General features: G+C 32.0%; 1 protein-coding gene across 29 annotated transcripts in view; it reads right to left on the reverse strand.

Annotated features, from left to right (window-relative positions):
• Nucleotides 1-20539, reverse strand: part of RIMS2 (regulating synaptic membrane exocytosis 2) — a 578477-nt gene that overhangs the window by 442219 nt on the left and 115719 nt on the right. For 16 of the 29 annotated variants that reach the window (XM_036876387.2, XM_036876395.2, XM_036876384.2 and 13 more), the window contains 2 exons: nucleotides 18259-18469; nucleotides 5331-5342 (listed from right to left, as the gene is read on the reverse strand). In XM_036876387.2, coding sequence (XP_036732282.2) covers nucleotides 5331-5342; nucleotides 18259-18469 — 223 coding nt within the window. The remainder of the gene's footprint in view (nucleotides 1-5330; nucleotides 5343-18258; nucleotides 18470-20539) is intronic. The other 13 variants (XM_036876382.2, XM_036876388.2, XM_036876380.2 and 10 more) reach the window with 1 other exon arrangement.

Consider the following 20539-nt stretch of genomic DNA (forward strand, 5'->3'; position numbering starts at 1 on the left):
AGGGCTCCTAAAACTAAATAGCTGTCACCAGAGAAAATAAAACCAGAGTAAAGAAAGTAGACCAATTAATTACTAACAAAATGCATAATTAAATCAACTACCCACAAAGTCAGTCAAGGAAAACACAAAGAGTACAGAATATGACACCTAATATATAAAAAGTGGAGGAGGAGGAAAAAGAGGGAGAAAAAAAAACTTTTGATTGTGTATGAAATAGCATAATAAGCAAGTTAAGCTACACTGTTAGATAGTACAGAAGCTGCCCTTGAACCTTTGCTAACCAGGAATCTAAAGCCTGTAATGGCAATAAGTACATATCTATCAATAATCACACTAAATGTAAATGGACTGAATGCACAAATCAAAAGTCATAGTTACAGAATGGATAAAAAAACAAGAACCATATGCTGTCTACAAGAAACTCACTTCAAACCCAAAGACACAGACTAAAAGTGAAGGGATGGGAAAATATATTTCATAAAACTAATAGGGAGAAAAAAGCAGGAGTAGCAGTACTTATATATCAGACAAAATAGACTTCAAAACAAAAAAAGTCACAAGAGACAAAGAAGGACATTACATAATGATAAAGGGGTCAGTCCAACAAGAGGGTATAACCATTATAAATATCTATGTACCCAATAGAGGAGCACCCAAATATGTACAAAAAATACAAACAGAATTAAAAGGGGAAGTAGAATGCAATGCATTCATTTTAGGAGACTTCAACACATGACTCACTCCAAAGGAGAGATCAACCAGACAGAAAATAAGTAAGGAGACAGAGGCACTGAACAACACAGTAGAACAGATGCACCTACGAGACATCTACAGAACACTCCACCCAAAAGCAGCAGAATACATACTCTTCTCAAGTGCACATGGAACATTTTCAAGAATAGGTCATATACTAGGCCACAAAAAGAGCCTCAGTAAATTCAAAAAGGTGGTTATTGTACCAACCAGCTTCTCAGACCACCAAGGGAAGAAACTAGAAATAAACTGTGCAAAAAAAAACAAAAAACAAAAAGGCCCATAAACACATGGAGGCTTAACAACATGCTCATAAATAATCAGTGGATCAATGACCAAATTAAAACAGAGATCAAGCAATATATGGAGACAAATGAAAATAGCTCAACAACCCAAAACCTGTGGGATGCAGTGAAAGCAGTTCTAAGAGGAAAGAATATTGCAATACACGCTTACCTCAAGAAAGAGAACAATCCCAAATGAACTGTCTAAACTCACAGTTAATGAAACTAGAAAAACAACAAATAAGGTCTAAAGTAAGTAGGAGGGACATAATAAATATTAGAGCAGAAATAAATAAAATTGAGAAGAATAAAAGAATAGAATCAATGAAAGTGGAGCTGATTCATCAAGAAAATACAATAATTACCCTGAACACTAAAGACATTCATGAGAGAAATTAAGGGCACCAATAAATGGAAATACATTCCATGCTCACAGACAGGAAGAATTAATATTGCCAAAATGGCCATCCTGCCTAAAGCAATCTACAGATTCAATGCAATCCCTATCAAAATACCAAGAGCATTCTTCAACAAACTAGAACAAACCATTCTAAAATTCATATGGAACCACAAAAGACCTGGTATAGTGAAAGAAATACTGAGAAGGAAGAATAAAGCTGGGGAAATTATGCTCCCTGACTTAAAGCTCTACTACAAAGCCACAGTAATAAAAACAATTTGGTTTTCTGGCACAAGAACACAGCCATAGATGAATGGAACAGAATAGAGAACCCAGACATAAACCCACACATATATGGTCAATTAATATATGATAAAGGAGCTATGGATATACAATGGGGAAATGACAGCTTCTTCAACAACTGGTATTGGCAAAACTGGACAGCTATATCTAAGAGAATGAAACTGGATTATTGTCTAACTCTATACACAAAAAAGTAAACTCAAAATGGATCAAAGACCTGAATGTAAGTCATGAAACCATAAAACTCTTAGAAGAAAACATAGGCAAAAATCTCTTGAATATAAACATGAGCAACTTTTTCCTGAACACATCTCCTCAGGCAAGGGAAACAAAAGCAAAAATGAACAAGTGGGACTATATCAAACTAAAAACTTCTGTACAGCAAAGGACACCATTAGCAGAACAAAAAGACATCCAACAGTATGGGAGAATATATTCATAAATGACTTATCAGATAAGGGGTTAACATCCAAAATATCAGCAGAACAAAAAGGCATCTTACAGTATGGGACAATATATTCATAAATGACTTATCAGATAAGGGGTTAACATCTAAAATATATAAACAACTCACATGCCTCAACACACAAAAAGCAAATAACCCGATTAAAAAATGGGCAGACAATCTGAACCGACACTTCTCCAAAGAAGAAATTCAGATGGCCAACAGGCACATGAAAAAATGCTCCACATCAATAATTATCAGAAAGATGCAAATTAAAACCACAATGACATATCATCTCACACCAGTTAGGATAGCCAACATCCAAAAGACAAAGAACAACAAATGCTGGCAAGGATGCGAAGAAAGGGGAACCCTCCTACACTGCTGCTGGGAATGTAAATTAGTTCAACTATTATGGAAAGCAACATGGACGTTCCTCAAAAAACTAAATAAAGAAATACCATTTGACCCAGGAATTCCACTAGGAATTTACCCGAAGAGAAAAAGATCCTTGATTCAAAAAGACATACGCACCCCTATGTTTATCACAGCACTATTTACAATACCTAAGACATGGAAGCAACCTAAGTGTCCAGTGTCCAGCAAATGGATGGATAAAGAAAATGTGGTATACACACACACACACACACACACACACACACACACACACACACACAAAATGGAATTTTATTCAGCCACAAGAAGAAAACAAATCCTACCATTTGCAACAACATGGATGGAGCTAGAGGATATTATGCTCAGTGAAACAAGCCAGGTAGAGAAAGACAAGTGCCAAATGATTTCACTCATTTGTAGAGTATGACAAAGAGGCAAAACTGAAGGAACAAAACAGCAGTGGACTCACAGACTCCAAGAAGGGACTAGCGGGTACCAAAGGGAAGGAGTTAGGAAGGGTGGGTGAGGCAGGAGGGAAAAGGGGATTAAGGAGCATTATAATCAGCACACACAATATAGGAAGGTCATGGGGAAGTCCCTACAGCATGGAGAAGGGAAGTAATGACTCTATAGCATCTTACTATGCTGATGGACAGTGAGTGCAATGGGGTATGCTGTACTTGATAATATGGGTGAATGTTGAAAACACAATGCTGCTCATGTGAATCCTTCATAAGACTGTATATCAATGATTTCTTAATTTAAAAAGAAAGTGTGAAGAATGAAAAATATACAGTGGTCAACTGTCCATAGCACACAGCAATCCCTACATAAACAATACCTTAATTTCCTTGGTTATCCTATCTACCAGACTCCGATTCAGCTATCTGGGAAGTTCTTCCTTGACTGCTAGAATTCTCATTCCCTGTTTCTGCCCTTGGAACAATGTTCTTTATCCATTACCCCCCTTGGCTCTATACAAGGTTGGCATTAGCAAATGTACCCTTCTTGCATTCTGTATAGCCTCTATCTCCACTGCTCGAATACACATCATACTGCTGCTATGAGTACAGGATATTGCCTTGGAGGCCAAACAATCATAGAATATTTGCTATCTAAGCTTGGGGTTTCTTTAGCCACTAACCACATATGTCTTTAAACTTAATTAAAATTAAATTAAATTAAAAATTCAATTTCAGTTCCTCAATCACAATAGCCATATTTCAAGTGTTGAATAGCTCTATATGACTACAGCCCACTGTACTGGATGTTAAAGATATAAAACATTTTCATCATTGGCAAAAGTTCTATTGAACAGTGCTGCATAAAGAGTATCATAAAAAGCCTTGTTGAATTTTATTGGCAATGTTCCAAATCCACATAAAATTAGTGTATTTTTATCTGTTAGTCAATCTGTTTTAAAATACAGACTACTGCATTATGAAATCTTCTCAGTAGAAGAACGTCATTTCTACAGCTGAGTTGTCACTAAGTATTTCATTTCTGAAATAGGTGTCAGAATTCATTATGAAAACTACAGACAATTATCAGACCGTTCTGTATGCTGTGTTAACTCTGGACACAAAAGTAGCACTAGAGATTCTAAAGGCTCTGAATTGCCTGAATTGCACTAATTAAGAGTGAGATAATAAGGTTGCCTGATAGAAAGCTGACAGGTTCTCTAGGGAACCTGTTCTGGATTGAAGAGAATGATGATGCACAATCTGAGACATGTCTACAGTAATTGACCTGTACATCTTCAAAACCCTCAAAAGTTTGAAGTTTGTTAGAATTACTGTAGAGAGAAAAAGAAGATAGTCCCAGTATATTTTCTTCTGCTCAGAGATTTCATCTTAAACATATATCTATATTTGCCAACGCCTACATTATCCACAACCTAATAAGTAACTGAAGCCTGAAAAAAATGAGAAGATTCTGGAAAAAAAAAGTAAGCACTATTTAGATGTCAGCTAAAGGATGTTCTCTTTGGCTTTTATGCCAATTTGAGTTTGGAAAACTTGAAAAGACCTCAAGTTTTAGTCTGACTCATCAAAAAGAATCAGAATAGAAAGATGTTATCTATGTTTGAAGGAAGCCACCTGTCTCCAGAGCAAACCTCAATCCAAATTAGGCTTCTAAGGGTAGACACTAGCAGAGTATTAAAACCTGGCATATAATCAAATTCTTTATAACTATTTTTAAATTCTAATTATATCTGATACTCTACATGAGGATATGAGGTAGACATCTTACCAATCTCTAAAACAATTATTAATAAAAATAAAAATATATTAAGTACTTAACTGCAAATATATACTTCAGAAAATCCATGTTCAATGTTTTATATGACTCATTATTACAAAGGTTGAATCTTTATATTAACTCAAAACCTTTTAAAAACTCTCACCAGTACAACAATGAGTTTAGGGAAACATAATAAGATTAAAGGATTTCTTATCACAATGAGGAATGATAGAATATCTCCTTTAAAAAAATATGAAATTCTAAGGATGCAAGCCTCTTTAAGAATCAAACAAAGTCATTAAATTTCAATCTGTAATATAGTAAAAAATATGTGTGTTTTAGTAAAATCAGATAGCATGCTTAAAATATATTAATGTTTAGCAATTATCATGCACTAAAACTATAACAAAACACATGAAAGTATGTAAATTAAATACAGCTATAAGATTAAAATTAGCAATAATAATAAGAAAAAAATAATATTAGACAGAAAAAAGACTCTAACCACTTTGTCCTCCTGGTGTGAATATCCACGAAAGCAAGTCAGAAAGGACAAAAAAGACAAAACAAAAAAGAAATAATTAATTCCATTCTTAAAACAAATAAGAGTTTTTAAGAATTTGTTAGTGAAATGAAAATTCTGAAAAGTCTAAATTACATTTTGACTAAAATATAAACATCTTAAGAGGAAAAACGTTTCCATACATTCAAGCAGAGCATGCTATATCCTAAAACATATTAAGATATATAACAGATTAATTTATATAAAAGCAAGTAAATACCCAAATATAAAGGAGAATGTTATTCCCACAAATAGAATCATAATTAAACACACAATTAAAGAAGAAAACTGAAAAATGTTAAAGAAAATAGCTTTTATGTACAAAGACAATAAAAATTTATCTTTAATTTCATCATACTATCAAAAAATACACAAAATGCAATTTTATGTGAATGAGGCATATTGCTTCTAAAAGTTATTTTTGTCCCATTAAGTTAAACTTTTCCACTAAAAAAAAGAAAAAAATTAATTAGAAGAAGTCATTAGAGATAAAATGTTATTGATTATAATTGGTAGTTTGAGGTCATAATTTCCCAATATTACAAATATGGCAAATGGTAAGACACATGATTTGGTCAAGAGAACATATTTAAATATGCTAAATTTTAAACTTGTTGCATTTCTCTTTATTTAAATATAAAATAATTATAATATTAGTAAAAGTGATAATGTAATAATCTAACAACTTATATACATTCGAAACTAAAATAATGTGTTGAGGTATCACTGTTTTTCTGAAATATTGGTGGCAGTACATTATACTTGTGACTAAAAGGAAGGATTTTGCAATTAGACTTCTTAAAATTCTACCTTTTTAAAATAACATTTCTACCAGTATATCTTGTGTAATTTTCTTAAGCTCTCTAAACCTTTACTTCCTTATCTGCAAAATAGGGTATTAATGTTTACAATAGGGTTTTCAAAGAACTGAATAACATAACATAAAAAGTTCTCATTACAATGCCTAGTACATAGTTCTATATCTGATATTCTAGTCTATTAAAACATAGGCTATTGCATAAAAGGGATAGGATTGTATCTTTTACATTACTATGTTCTTGACTGCTTCATTTGAACAAATGTTAAAAATAAAGATCATATAAAAGCTATTTACACAGTCAAGGACATCTACACCTACTGTCTACCATTTAGTCCAACAAAAATCATTTATGGATCATTCATTATACATGTATCAGTAATATACTAGGTTTCCAAAATATAAAAAATGAGTAAGACCGTTTTTGCCATCAAGGAATTAAAATGTGACAGAGAAATAAATCATTGCAGAACAGGAATAACAAAGCACTATGGAAACACAAATGACTGAAGAGGCAACAGAACTTGGAGAAGGATTAAGAGGAAGGTTTCTGAGATGCAAGCACATTTTTAAAGGAGAATTAAGAGAATGTCAAGCAAGACTGGCGAGAGAAAACATTTTATGCAAAGAACATGGAATATGCAAAAAGCATGAAAAAACAAACAAGATTGGCATAATTTGGAATACATGTAGTTGGGAATAACTAGATTTCAACATATGGGTGAACTAAAGTCTCCATAGTTAACTGTGTTAATATCTGGTAAAAATTTAGAAGCATAACTCTTTCACAAGAAAGCTCACATTGTAGAAATTGAAAAGAAAGAAAGAAAATGAAGTTGTAACTTATCAATTTGCTAATAGTTTATCCTTCTTAACAGATAAAATAAGTTCAATGTTATTATAATATTCATGGAAAACTTGGCTACAATAGGTATATGAAAAAATACTGCCATCATAATATTTCAACAAGAATAAAAATATATAAACAAAGTCTACGATATGATTTATAAAAAAGACATAATATTATTAGGTACTATTTACTGAGTGTTCTCTATTCTACAGTGTTCAGACTGGAAGACGACAAGTCTGGAAGAAGGAAGAACAATTAGGAAGTTGATTCAGTATTTTGGGTAAAACAAATGTGACGATGGTATTAACTATTATAGTAGCAGGAGAAATAGAAAAAAGTACACTGATTTAGAAGATACTGAGAGGTAAAACCCCTTAAGACTTCATTGAGATAGAGGAGGAAGTAGAGAAAGACTCCCAGAGTCTGCCTTGGATAACTGGGAGGATAAGAGGACAATTCCTTGAAAGAAAAACAAACAACCACCTCCCAAAAAGAATGAGAAACAGATTTGGGGGAAAATAATGAATGTAGGTATAGACAAGGTGAATTTGAGGTGCCTATTAATACATCCAAACAGAGATTTTCAGTAGGCAGCTATGTAGGTGGACCTGGAGCTTCAACGAATAATTCAGTTAATGAAATCATAACTGTAAATCAGCAGCATATCTATATTTGAAGCTTTAGGACTGAATAAATCTCCCAAGGAGATTGTCAGAAGGAGAATGAGTATGATAAACCCTAATCAAAATAGTTCTTCTCTCTGAACCAAAAGCCTTCCAAAGCAAAGCAATTCAAAACCAAAGGACTGGCTACATCTTCTAACCAGATTTTAATAATAAAACTAAGTCAGTAGTTTCACTGCATTTGTCAAAAGTGATATTAATCTCATTAATAATCAAACTGGAATTGAGTTGCTTGAAGAGCAAATATAATGTATAAATATAAAATATTATTAAGGACCTTAAGACAAAGATGGATTAAAAGGTCACATGAAATATAAAAAATAAGTCACTGTGGAGGATTATTTTTACTTTAAGCATATGGATAATTTGGATTTTAAAATGTTCTTTAAAAGTGAATTTCAATGAATCATTTGGGTGCTTATGCTTATTTCAACTTTGTACTTTGTGTTTTAAAAGACAACTAAATGGCTCAATTCAAAGACTGAAATTGCCTTATATATTTTATATGCATATTCATTGTGGCAGACTTGTTTTATGTATAAAATAAAAATATTAACCCAATATACAAATACAATTACCTAACTGAATAAGAAAACATGTGACAGCATCTTGCATGATACCTGACATATACAATAGGTAAGAAATCTAATAGCATAAAATTATTGCAACACACCCCCATAGCACTTACTGTATGTCAGGTATATGTCTACGTGCTTCACAAATACTAATTAATTTTCACAATAGGTACTACTATTATTTCTATTTACAGAGGAGGAAACTAGGCAGAGAGATTAAACATTCTGGACAAGGTCACATAGGTAGTAAATGATGAATCTTGTATTCAAACTTAGTCTCACTTCAGAACTTGCGCTGAAGCTGCTACACAATACTACCTCTATAATGAGTGTCCTCTGTTGGCTTTATATATTTTTCTACAATTTAGTTGAGCAATTAATTATTTAGGTCATATTACTAGACTTTAAAACTCTAATAATAACTTAGAGAATGTCCAGAAGTATCTTTAAACAATTTAATAGTATAAATATATAAAGACATATATATTTAAACTTTTTTAAATAGCTATTAAAATGTATGTTTTATTTTCTAAAATAATTTTATACTCAAAAATTTTTTCTTCATAATCAATTCTCCTTATGCCCATCCTTACTATCTCTTCTGATTGTAACTAATCACATTGCCTCTCTCCAAGATCAATCTACCTTGAGTATTAATATATTCTTGTCCTGATCATCTATAGAATTGATCTATTGTTCTCTTTCCTCTCTGATATTTCTCTTGATAGTCATAGTACCATTTCAGACAATGATGAATGGTGGCAGTTTCATCTGCCAACATCTATTCTTTGTGCAACTTTCTGTTATTAGTTCCTCAGTCACCTAGGAAACTATCAGTTTCCCTTCGACTCCTTCTCTAGATATTCAGTCCTTCTATACTTTCTTTTGTGCATTGCCAAAAAGACAGACACCTCTTTCTCTACCAATGCTGTATATTCCCATTAGCTACCATCACTGTCTCTCTCTCTTTGCCTATCTTCTACAATCATTCCAAAACCACCTCTCTTTTGCACCAGTACAATATTTCTCCATCTTCTGTGTCAAGCCTGGTCTCATTTTTCAAGAACTGCAACAATTACATACTGCCTATACCATTTATCTTCATTCATCCACAAGTTTGGACTGCCATCTTCAAGAAAACATTACCACAGTGCTGAGTTGCAAGCAGCTAGATCAAAAGACAATGCCTAACCCAGAATAACATGCCCATGATAAGTACACCAGATATTTTTCTTTCATTCATTCACTCAAGTATTCATAATGAAGAATTATGTGCCAAGCATATAGCAATCTACAGTAAGCAAGAGGAATTAGAGACATACAATCAATCAATAATAGTAGAATGTTATGAGTATTAGATTAGAAGTCTGTAGAATCCACTCAGGCACAAATGAGTGAGTGGTTAACTTATATGGGCACCCAAAGAAAGCATCATGGAGGAAAGATGATTAAATTCAGAAAAATGAGTAAGTGTTCATCAAGTGGATAAGGGTTGTAGGTAGAAGTGGGGTCTAGGGGGAAGCAGTGCTATAGTTTAGTTTAAAGTAGCAGGGTAAGCAAACGCACAAGAGATGAAAGATAATGATGGAGCTCTCCTTGGGACAGTGCATTCTAGAATTATTACTTCATTTGGTGTCCCAGAGATTTTTACATGATGATGTTATATAAAGACAAGATTCAGATTAAGCAGGGTTGAGGAGCATACTTTTCTTTTGAGGAGTCAAAGAGCAATTATAAAAGTGAGTTGAAAAGAAAAATTCACCAAACAATAAGTGTTCTCAGGTAGACCAATTTTAAGAAAAAATGAAAAATGCATACGAAATCTTTGCCCTATAAGTTATTCACACCCATCTATTCTCCAGAAATCCTTCCTTCCATTGCAGGGGTATACTATTCGCAAGACTATTGCCACATACCTCCAAGTACAAAAAGCCAATGGAATCATTCATAGATTCTTGAATAGAACATCACCAAATTGGTAGCTACAATAGTTTTTGTAAGCTCACTTGATATTCTAGTTACCCACAGTGAATTTTGCTTATACAGATACGTCGGGGTTTGGGGACTGAACCAGATGAAAGCTGTACAAAAAATGCAATATGGAGAAGGATTGAGCTCATATGAACTTTGGTGAAAATGTCTTCTATTATGCTGGGTTTGAAATATTTTGCTTCCTTCTAATGCTAAAAACATTAGGAGGTATAAAAATGTCCTAAGATTCTGCTGTTAGAATAAGTTAAGCTGTTTCATATGGTCACTACATCATCATGCACTTAGGAAAGTTGACATCAATGAGGAAAAACAATTCTTTCTTCCTTTTAAATTCTACTAACATTTTCTAATAAGATTCTCACACTTTCTAGATTTATTCAGACTAAAGGCTTGAAATTGAGGATTCACCTAATGCAACCACTTGCTTAATGGTAGAACTGTAAATTATATAATTCTGATAAGCTTGCCTGCTTTACTTATTCTTCAAATTCCTATGAACATAGTTTTCTAAAAGAGCACTGCCCTCAACACTCCCATGTTATTTAAATGTGAGAGGAGATAAAAAGCAAAGCTTAATACATTAGATACAGTGACATAAGAGAATTAATGAAGTTTCTCAATTCCTTTTTAAAAATTACTTTAGCAATAGAAATATTTGGCTTTGTGAATATATTTTCCAGGCACTTTAAGAATATCAAGAGCAATCTACTATTAATTTTAAAACCATACAATATCAAACAAACCCAGAGGAAACCTAGAAATCATTTAGATTGATGTTTCTATTTTACAGATTTTAAAACAGGACACTAAGACATGAACTAACATGCCAAACAAAAGTCACACAACACCAAGACAGGAACATAATTGTTTCAACTTAAGCTACTTTCTTCCCAGGCAATGTAAAATTTTCCCAATATGCTGACACACAATAATTCAATGAAGTCTAAAAGAAAATTTATATACAACATATTTGTCTTGGGTATGTGGAAACTGACTGTGTATTTCACTAGCACACTACCTATAGACTTGCAGGTAATTACCGTGACTTGAAATTTTTTTAAAAACTTCCTAGAGGATTGCAGAAATATTCTAATCACTATTTTATCTCTTAGTGCAATTTAAATACAAATCATCAAAATCGCTCATGTAAATGATAATGACTTGGTTATAAAGTATGACATCTACATTATTCCATTCTTACTCTCTAATATACTGAACATACATATCAATATATTATAAGGGACTTGCTTAAGGATCACTTTCTTTTATATTCATTCTAAAGTTTTAAATCATTCTGCTTCAAATCTCATAATTTATGGTGAAATGATTCACATTACATTTGTAAATTAAATACATTTCTGAAAAATTAATATTCTTTATTTTTTTCAAAATTAGATTACCTATTATACATGTGGTAATGTATCTGTCCCAGCAAAAAGTAAAAGAAATAAAAAATTAATGTCATAATTGTAAGTTTAAAATAATCCTCACTGTAAATTATCTTTAATGTCTTTCCTTCTAGAGTTACCATTCTATGATTAAGTAATAATTTCTGCCTTATAAAGTTCTTAAATTTGACTAAATATAAAGTTTTAGTTTATTAAGTGGGATCCCCTTAAAAGAAAACAAATTAAAGCAAGATTTCATAAAATGTTATTGTATTAGCATTTCCATGTGTCCTATACTTTATTCTCTCTGTATCTTAAATGTACCTCAGAAGAGTTCATTAATTGTTAAGAATGTGTTCACATGAAAAAGCCTCACAATTAAAACAAAGGGTTACTTTTATCTTGTTCCCTTAGGAGATTATTAAAACAATTTTTTTAAAGCTTCATAATTAAATTTTAAGAAAAATATTTGTATTCTCATTATTCTACTTCATAAAAAGTAATCTGACCAAACTTCACTGAGCTTAATCCTTTGGAACTCTGATAAATCTAATATATTCATCATCTACTGAAAGCAAAAGCCTTCTTCTGTTACATAAGGCAACTGTGAATATATAGGATGATACAATTTGAAAAGAAAAATTGATGCAATACTTTTTTTTACTGAGAACTTAGACAACCTTTATACATATCATACAAAGGAATGCATTACCAAGTAAATTATGAATGCAAATGTAGAAAACTAATTTAGGATTATCTTCTTTGAGCTAAAAATTTAGATTTTTTTCTTAAGCTCCATTCCCCTAACACTTCCTTCAGATGTAAGAGAAAATATGAGCAATAGCAGTAGTGCTTCTGGTTCCTTCCTTCTAAAAACCATCCCATTAGGCTAATCAACAATACGCAGAGTTTTATAGTTGATTACTATACACCAGGTTTTCAAGGGGCATTCCAATTTTTCACTGTACTTAATTTACTGACTACATTTCTGTTTTGTATACAGGGGCCAAAGTTAGAAACCAGAAAATATACTTTCAAGCAAACAATAATCAAATGTCATTACAGACTTCTGTTTGTGACCAAAATCTGGTAGTAAGGACTAGGTTTTTCCACCTACCTAAAACAAATTTTTTAAAAAGTCAAAACATATGGAAGAATGGTTTCCAAAACACTGGACTTCATGCAAAAAAGACCACTGATAGCTGAAATTTGGGAAACAAACAAGATAAGCAATATAATTGCCCCAGCCTACTGCTTTGAGAGCCTTTCCAAGCAACAGAGCAATACAGAAGAGATAAAGTTTAGCTTAGCAGATACCTTGAATTGAAGAGAACAAACTCAGAGTCTGAGGAGGCCAACACAGCTAGATTTCCTTGAACAACTTAACAGAGAAAACTACACATGCTGAGAACTGCAGAGAGTCCCTATAAGTATTCCACTTAGTAATGATCAGTGAGTATGTATGTGACAAAATACCCAGGAGTGGGGAAAAAAATCACCTGAAAGGATTAGACAGAACAATGGATCTACCCACCATCATGACTAGAAAAACTCTTAATTCATGGGACATTGGTTAAAGAATTCAGGAAAGCCTTGCCTCAGAAAAGAATAATTAGTGCTAAACTGAGCACTGCTCCAGATTCAACTAACATATCATAAAAGATGCAAAAGCATTAAATTGTGTTCATGTAACTTAACTGTATCCCAGAACAAAACTCAAGAAGAGTTATAGGAATGCAAAAATATCCAGCACCCAAGAAAATAAAATTTCTACCTGGCATTCAACATAAGATACCAACCACAGAAAGTCAGTACAATATATGCCATAATGAGAATGATCAGTCAAAACCAACCCAAAACTGACAGAGATGTTAGAATTACTAGAGGAGGATATCAGAAGATTATTATAAATAATGTATTCTCCATGTTCAAAAAGCTAAATACATCATGGAAGACTTTTTTAAAGTCCAAAATTGAAATTATAGACATGAAAACTATGTCTAAGATGAAAAAATATATTGAATGATATTAAATTTTGACACTGTAAAAGAAAAGATCATTACACTTTAAGGCATAGCAATAAAACACATACAAAATGGAAAATGGAGAAAAAGAAAATTTGCTTTAACAAAAAGAATGTAAGTGAGCTGTAGGACAACTTCAAGCAGCTAAATGTATGAGTAATGGGAGTCCCTGAAGGAGAAAAGAGAGAAGAGGGGTCATTAAACATATCTTAAAAAGCAATGGTCAAAATTTTCCAACACCCCATGAAAACTAAATTCACAGATCCAAAAGGCTCAAAAAAAAAAAACTGAACACAAGAAAGAGGAAGAAAAATATACCAAAAAACATAATTAAATCAAACATAACTGGTGATAAAAAGATTGTCTTAAAAGCAATCAGACATAAAAGACCCATTACATAAATTAGATGAGGATCATATCACTCTAAATGGAAACAGTAAAAGGGAAAAGGTAGTAATGTAAATCTTCAAAATAATAAAAGAAAATAACTGTCAATCTAGAATTCTATAGCTAGCAAAAATATCTTTTAGAAACCAAAGGTAAAATTCCAGCACAAAAAGTTGAAAGGATTCATTAGCAATAGACTCACACTACAAGAAATATTGAAGGAGATCCTTTGGGCAGATCAACTACGACACCAGATAGAAACACAGATTTACAAAAAGAAATTAACAGTACCAGAAATGGTAATAACAAGAGTAAATACGCAATGTTCCTTTCATTATTTAAAGCTCCTTAAAAGATTCTTTTTAAACAAAAAATAGTACCAATGTATTGTAGGGCTCATAAAATAGGTGAAGGTAAAATACATGACACCCATAACATAAAGTCCAGAAGGGTAGAAATGGAAGTATACTATTGTAAATTTCTTATAATATATATGAAAGATATAATATCAGTTAAAGTTGACTACAATAATTTAAAGAAGTACACTACAAATCCTGAAGCAACTAATAAAATAACAAAACAGAGCCAACAAAACTACCAGTCAACAAAGGAGATAAAATTGAGACATAAAAATTACTTGATTAATCCAAAAGAAGACTAGAAAAAAGAAATCAGATGATACAAGTTGAAATTAAATTGTGTTCATGTAACTTAACTGTATCCAAGAACAAAACTCAAGAAGAGTTATAGGAATGCAAAAATATCCAGCACCCAAGAAAATAAAATTTATGCCTGGCATTCAACATAAGATACCAACCACAGAAAGTCAGTACAATATATGCCATAATAAGAAAGATCAGTCAAAACCAACCCAAAACTGACAGAGATGTTAGAATTACTAGAGGAGGACATCAGAAGATTATTACAAGTAATGTATTCTCCATGTTCAAAAAGCTAAATAGATCATGAAAGATTTTTTTAAAGTCCAAAATTGAAATTCTAGACATGAAAACTATGTTTTCATGTAACAAGAGTAAATACACAATGTTAGAGACATGAAAACTCTAAATGGAAACAGTAAAAGGGAGAGTAAAGTTGAAAAAAAAAAAGAGCAAAATCATATAATCAAGCCTAACCATATCAAATAATCATATTAAATGTAAACTGCATAAATACCTCAATTAAAATGCAGAGATTGTCAGGTTGTATAACAAAGCAGGCCTAACTATATGCTGCCTATAAGAAAAATACTTAAAGTATGAAGACACAAATTAGTTTAACAGAAAAGAATACAAAAACATAAACCATATTAATATTATCCAATGGAAAGTTGGAGTAGCTATATTAAGATTTGATAAAGTTGATTTCATAGCAAAGAATACTACCAGGAATAAGGAAAATCAGTTAATAGTTATAAAAAGATCAATTAATTAATAGGACATAATAATTCCAAATGTTTATGCACCTAAAAACAGAGCTTAAAAATACATAAAATAAAAACTGATAGAAATGTAAAGAGAAAAAGACAAATCCAAATATGGCTGTATATTTCAAAACCCTCCCTTAATAATTGATAGAATAAATAGGCAGATAATCAACAAGGACACAGTAGACTCCAACACTCTTATTAACCAACTTGACCTAATGAACATTTAAAAACACTACCAAAAAATAGAATATATATCCTTTTTAAATATACATAGAACATTTACCAAAATAAACCATATTCTGGGCCATAAAATAAATATCAATATATTTCAAAAGATTCAAGGCAAAGTGTCCAGGACCATAATAGAATTAAATTAAAGATCATTAACAGAAAGATCTCTGGAAACCCCCTACCTAATATTTGGGGAAAAAACAACATACTTTAAATTATTCTGGGCCAAAAAAGAAAAGGAAAATTAAAAAGCATTTTTAACTGAACGAAAATGAAAAGACAACATATTGGAAATTTGGGGATGTCACTAAATTGTCACATATTGAAATTTAGGGGAAACTGACAGCACACGATGCCTATATTAAAAAAGAAGAGACATCTCAAACAATGACCTTAGTTTTCCCCATAAGAAATCAAAAGAAAACAAGGGAAAATTAAACCCACGGTAGCAGAAGAAAAGAAATAAGAAGGATCAAAGACAAAATCAACAATAGAGTAAATCAATGAAACAAAAAGCTGGTTCTTTGAGAAGACCAATAGATTGGCAAGTATCTAACCAGACTGAGCAAGGGAAAAAAAGATAAAACCAAATTACCATTATTAGGCATGAAAGGAGTAGCATTATAACAGATTCTACAGATGTTAAAATAATAATAATGGAATACAATAATGAAAAAGTTTATGCCAATATTTTTGACAACTTATGAGGAACTGGACAAATTCCATGAAAATACAAACCACCAAAGTTCATTCAAGAAAAAATAGATACCCTGAATAACCCTATATCTATTAAAGAAAATGAAAATACTTTAAAACCGTCCCAAAAAAATAAAACTGCATATCCAGTTGGCTTAACTGATAAAATCTACAAAACATTAAAGGATAAATAATACCAATTCTACAGAAACTCTCCTAAAATACTAAAGAGAAGGAAATACTTCCCAACTCATTCCATGAGGTCAGAATTACTCTGATACCAAAACCAAAGAAAGATATTATAAGAAAACTATAAACACTAACTCTCATGAATATAAAAACAAAAACTGTAAATAAATTTTTATCCAATAAACCCTATTATATTTGTGTGTATATATATATATGCATTTTACATATATGTATACATATATATTTTATCTTATATATATATATATGTATACATATATGTGTGTGTGTATATAATGCCCATTAATACATAATAAGGATAATGTATCACAACCAGATGTGATTTATCCCAGGAATACAGGGTTGTTTTGACATTTTAAAAATCAATCAATGTACTTTACCATATAAACAAAGAAAGAAAAAAACAAATAATTAATCTCAATAGATGGAGGAAAAGCATTTGACAAAATCCAACATCTATTCCTGATATATACACACACACACACATATATATATAAAACCTCTTAGCAAATTAGGAATAGACAGCATCTATGAAAAACTGACAGCTAACATAATACTTCATAATGAAAGAATGAATGCTTTCTTCCTAAGATCAAGAACAAAACAGGGATGCCTGCTCTTACTACTTCTATTCAGAATTTTAATGGAGTTTCTAGTCAATGTAACCAGTCAAGGGGAGAAAAAATACCAGGTAAATCAAGGGGAAAGATTAGGAAAAATGAAGAAAAGTTTTTAGTTCTGGGCAAATCAAAATAATGAGAAAAGGGAATGAGAAAATGGAGAAATGAAATCACACAAGGAAGCAAATTCCCATAATTATGTCAAAGTAATACACGCAAAGACATCAGCTTCCTATTTTAAAACTAGTGATAAAATACTAATGAGAAGATGAACGCAATCCTTAAGAACTAACTGAGATGAACACTTAAAAATATTGCTTTTGTTAATTTCAACAAAGCATTTCTTGGGTAGCATTAACATAATCCCCAAAGTGGTTGGATAAAATGCAAGAATCTAATCTAAACAAATGCCTCCTTAACATTTCTTCTTAAAATTCCACAGTCTGATGTTTATTTCATTAATGTGAAAATAAAAATAAAGGATAATGTAGCTTCAAAAGCTATAAAATTATGAAACAGAATCTCAAAGCTAGAAAGAGCCTCCTTTCAAAAGGAAAGAAAATGGGCAAAAGGAAGAGTGGGTCTACAAAGTTTGTAAAATATATGTAGTAGTGGAAAAAGCTGTGTCACTGCTCTAACAATGAGTTTTGTGACTTCAAGAATGAACTTTAGTCTCTCTAGATCTGAGTTTTCTTCATCTGTAAAATAGAAGAGTTAGTCCAATTGATTTCTAAGTTTTATTCATTTTCTCTGAAAGTCTGAGGTCATATGATTCTAAACAAAATCATAAGCTAAAGACAAAAAGACAAATTTTTTTTTAACTGACAGGGAAAAATTAAAAATTTCTTTTATGTAAAATGAAGAGAAGGTGTTTGTTCACTGGTTAACTTCAATATTAATTTCAGATGTCTTCTTTTATTTACAGTAAGCTTAATTATAAGAGAATTACTATATGCAATTTTCATGCTGTACCTTGTTTGAGCGTAATGACACTCGACCTCCACAGCGAGCACAGAACTTTGTTTGGCAATATGAACAGTTATGACCACATCCATCAGCAAACTTTGTTTTGTGGCAGATACCACAGGTTGGGGCATCACCCTTCTGTTCTTGCTGCTGCTGTGATTCTTCTCCCATCTTCTTTACCTGTTCCTTATACATTTCAAACTGCTGATGAAGTTTTCTGCAAAGAAAACAAGAAAAATCTGGTTTCTTGATGGTCTTAAAATAAATAATAACAATCACAATCTGTAGAGACAATTTTATATCCAAAATATCTGTAGGATAAAATAAAGAATAAAAATTTAATTCTGATTATAGAATATGGCATGCCACATGATAAAAGTATACAACTAATTCTGCCTTCTGATATACATGTTAATTTAAGAACCAATTAATACAATATATGTTCATGGAGATATTTCTTTCAATCATAATTGTAAAATTTCTGCCGACCATCTTCAATATATTTTCAATCATATGCCCTAAAATATTTACAATATTATTTTTCAACAGTTTAGCTTCCCAAACAGACAGAGCTAATTTAACATACACAATGAAGCCAAAACCTATTAACTTCAAATCAATGAGACAGAATCTCAACTGGAGTGATCTTAAAAATCCAAACAGAGGGAAGAATACTGGATGAGTGCTCTCACTAATTGTTTAAATCTGTTTAACAGTCTGGACATTAGTTGGCTATAAAAACACTGAAATATTAGGAGTCTACTAAATAAGGCTGTATAACTAAAAGGCCAAGTTTTACCATAAAATAAAGGATAAGAAAAATTAAAATAAAAGGCATTATTTACTCTAGCTAAAAATAATAGTGATAAAACTTTTCATTTCTACTATCTTTATAAGGAAAATAAAAAATAATTTAAAACTGTGATTAGTTCTGCTTAGCATTACAAAACTGTAAATAATGCCACTCCCATCCTAAAAATGACAAAAGGCTAAATAATTTATAAAATCGTAACTTTTCTTGAGCCCATCTGAGAGTTAAGGTTATAAAGCAAACAATCTCACCTCCAAAAAGCAACAAGCCCTCCAAAGAAAAGCAGGACATACTGTTTCACCTTTGGCTGAGCACAGGAAAAAGAGGAGGCTACCATACAGCCAGGCAAGAGGAAATCAGTTAAAACTTTAACAAATAGTAAAAGGCCAAGCATGAACTATCATGACAGTATGGAATAACTAGGGGCCCAGATTCAAGGGAAGTTCACATTCACTCACAAACACTTTTCGGCAGGCCTCCACTGGTTACTCATGAGGAAGATTAGGAGTAGGGTGGAAAAACAAAGAATCTTTCAGGGATCCACAGGTACAAATGTAAAAGTGGTGACCAGTGGCTCCTAGAGCATAGGCACAATTCCCCAGACAATCACTCCTAAAAAAGCCAAAGCTCTAAGCTACAAAGAGAGGGGTATACTCTGGTCATCCCACAGGCAAAGCCAAAGACCCCCTGCAGCCAGGGATAAGACTGAAAGCTAGAAACACTCTACCTGTGAAAGAAGGACAAGAAAGCATCTTCATGAAAATTCAACCCAAATATCAAAGGCCTTTTATCACTAGGGGAGGAGTGCAGACTCTCACTCCAAACCAAAGATACAAGGTAGATTTTTCTCCCATGGGAAGCAGAGGCTAAGAACTCTGTGCAAGCCTTATCTGTAAGGCCCTAGTTGAAGGGCCTGTCAAAGATGGACAATAGAAAAACATAGCAGAAGTCCCTTACCCCTCCTGCATGGTGAAAAAGAATCAAAGGACATGTAAATAGGAAAAATATACTGTATAACAAGAAGACTCATTATTGTTAGGATAACAATTCTCTCCAAATTGATCTACTGATTTAATGTCATCTCAATCAAAATCTCAGCATGATTTTTTGAAGAAATTAACAAGCTAAGTCTAAAGTTATATGGAAAAGCAAAATTCCAAGAATAGGCAAAATATTTTGAAAAAGAAAGTGGAAGGACTCAAACTACCTGATTTCAAGACTTACTTCAAAAACTACAGAAGTAATCAAGTCAATATGGTATTGGCAAAGAATAAACACACATATCAATGTAGCAGAATAGAGCCCAGAATAATCTAATACTTAGATGGTCATTAATTAATTATCTTTTAAAAAGGTGCCAAGGTAATTCAGTGGAGAAAGAATAGTCAGGTCAACAATGGGAAATTCATGCATGCAAAAAGTAATTGGGAATCTATGTGTAAAAAAAGTGAACCTCAACTCATACCTCATACCTTA

The sequence above is a fragment of the Manis pentadactyla genome, chromosome 3 (assembly GCF_030020395.1).
Source record: "Manis pentadactyla isolate mManPen7 chromosome 3, mManPen7.hap1, whole genome shotgun sequence".
In the NCBI taxonomy this organism is placed as follows: Eukaryota; Metazoa; Chordata; class Mammalia; order Pholidota; family Manidae; genus Manis; species Manis pentadactyla.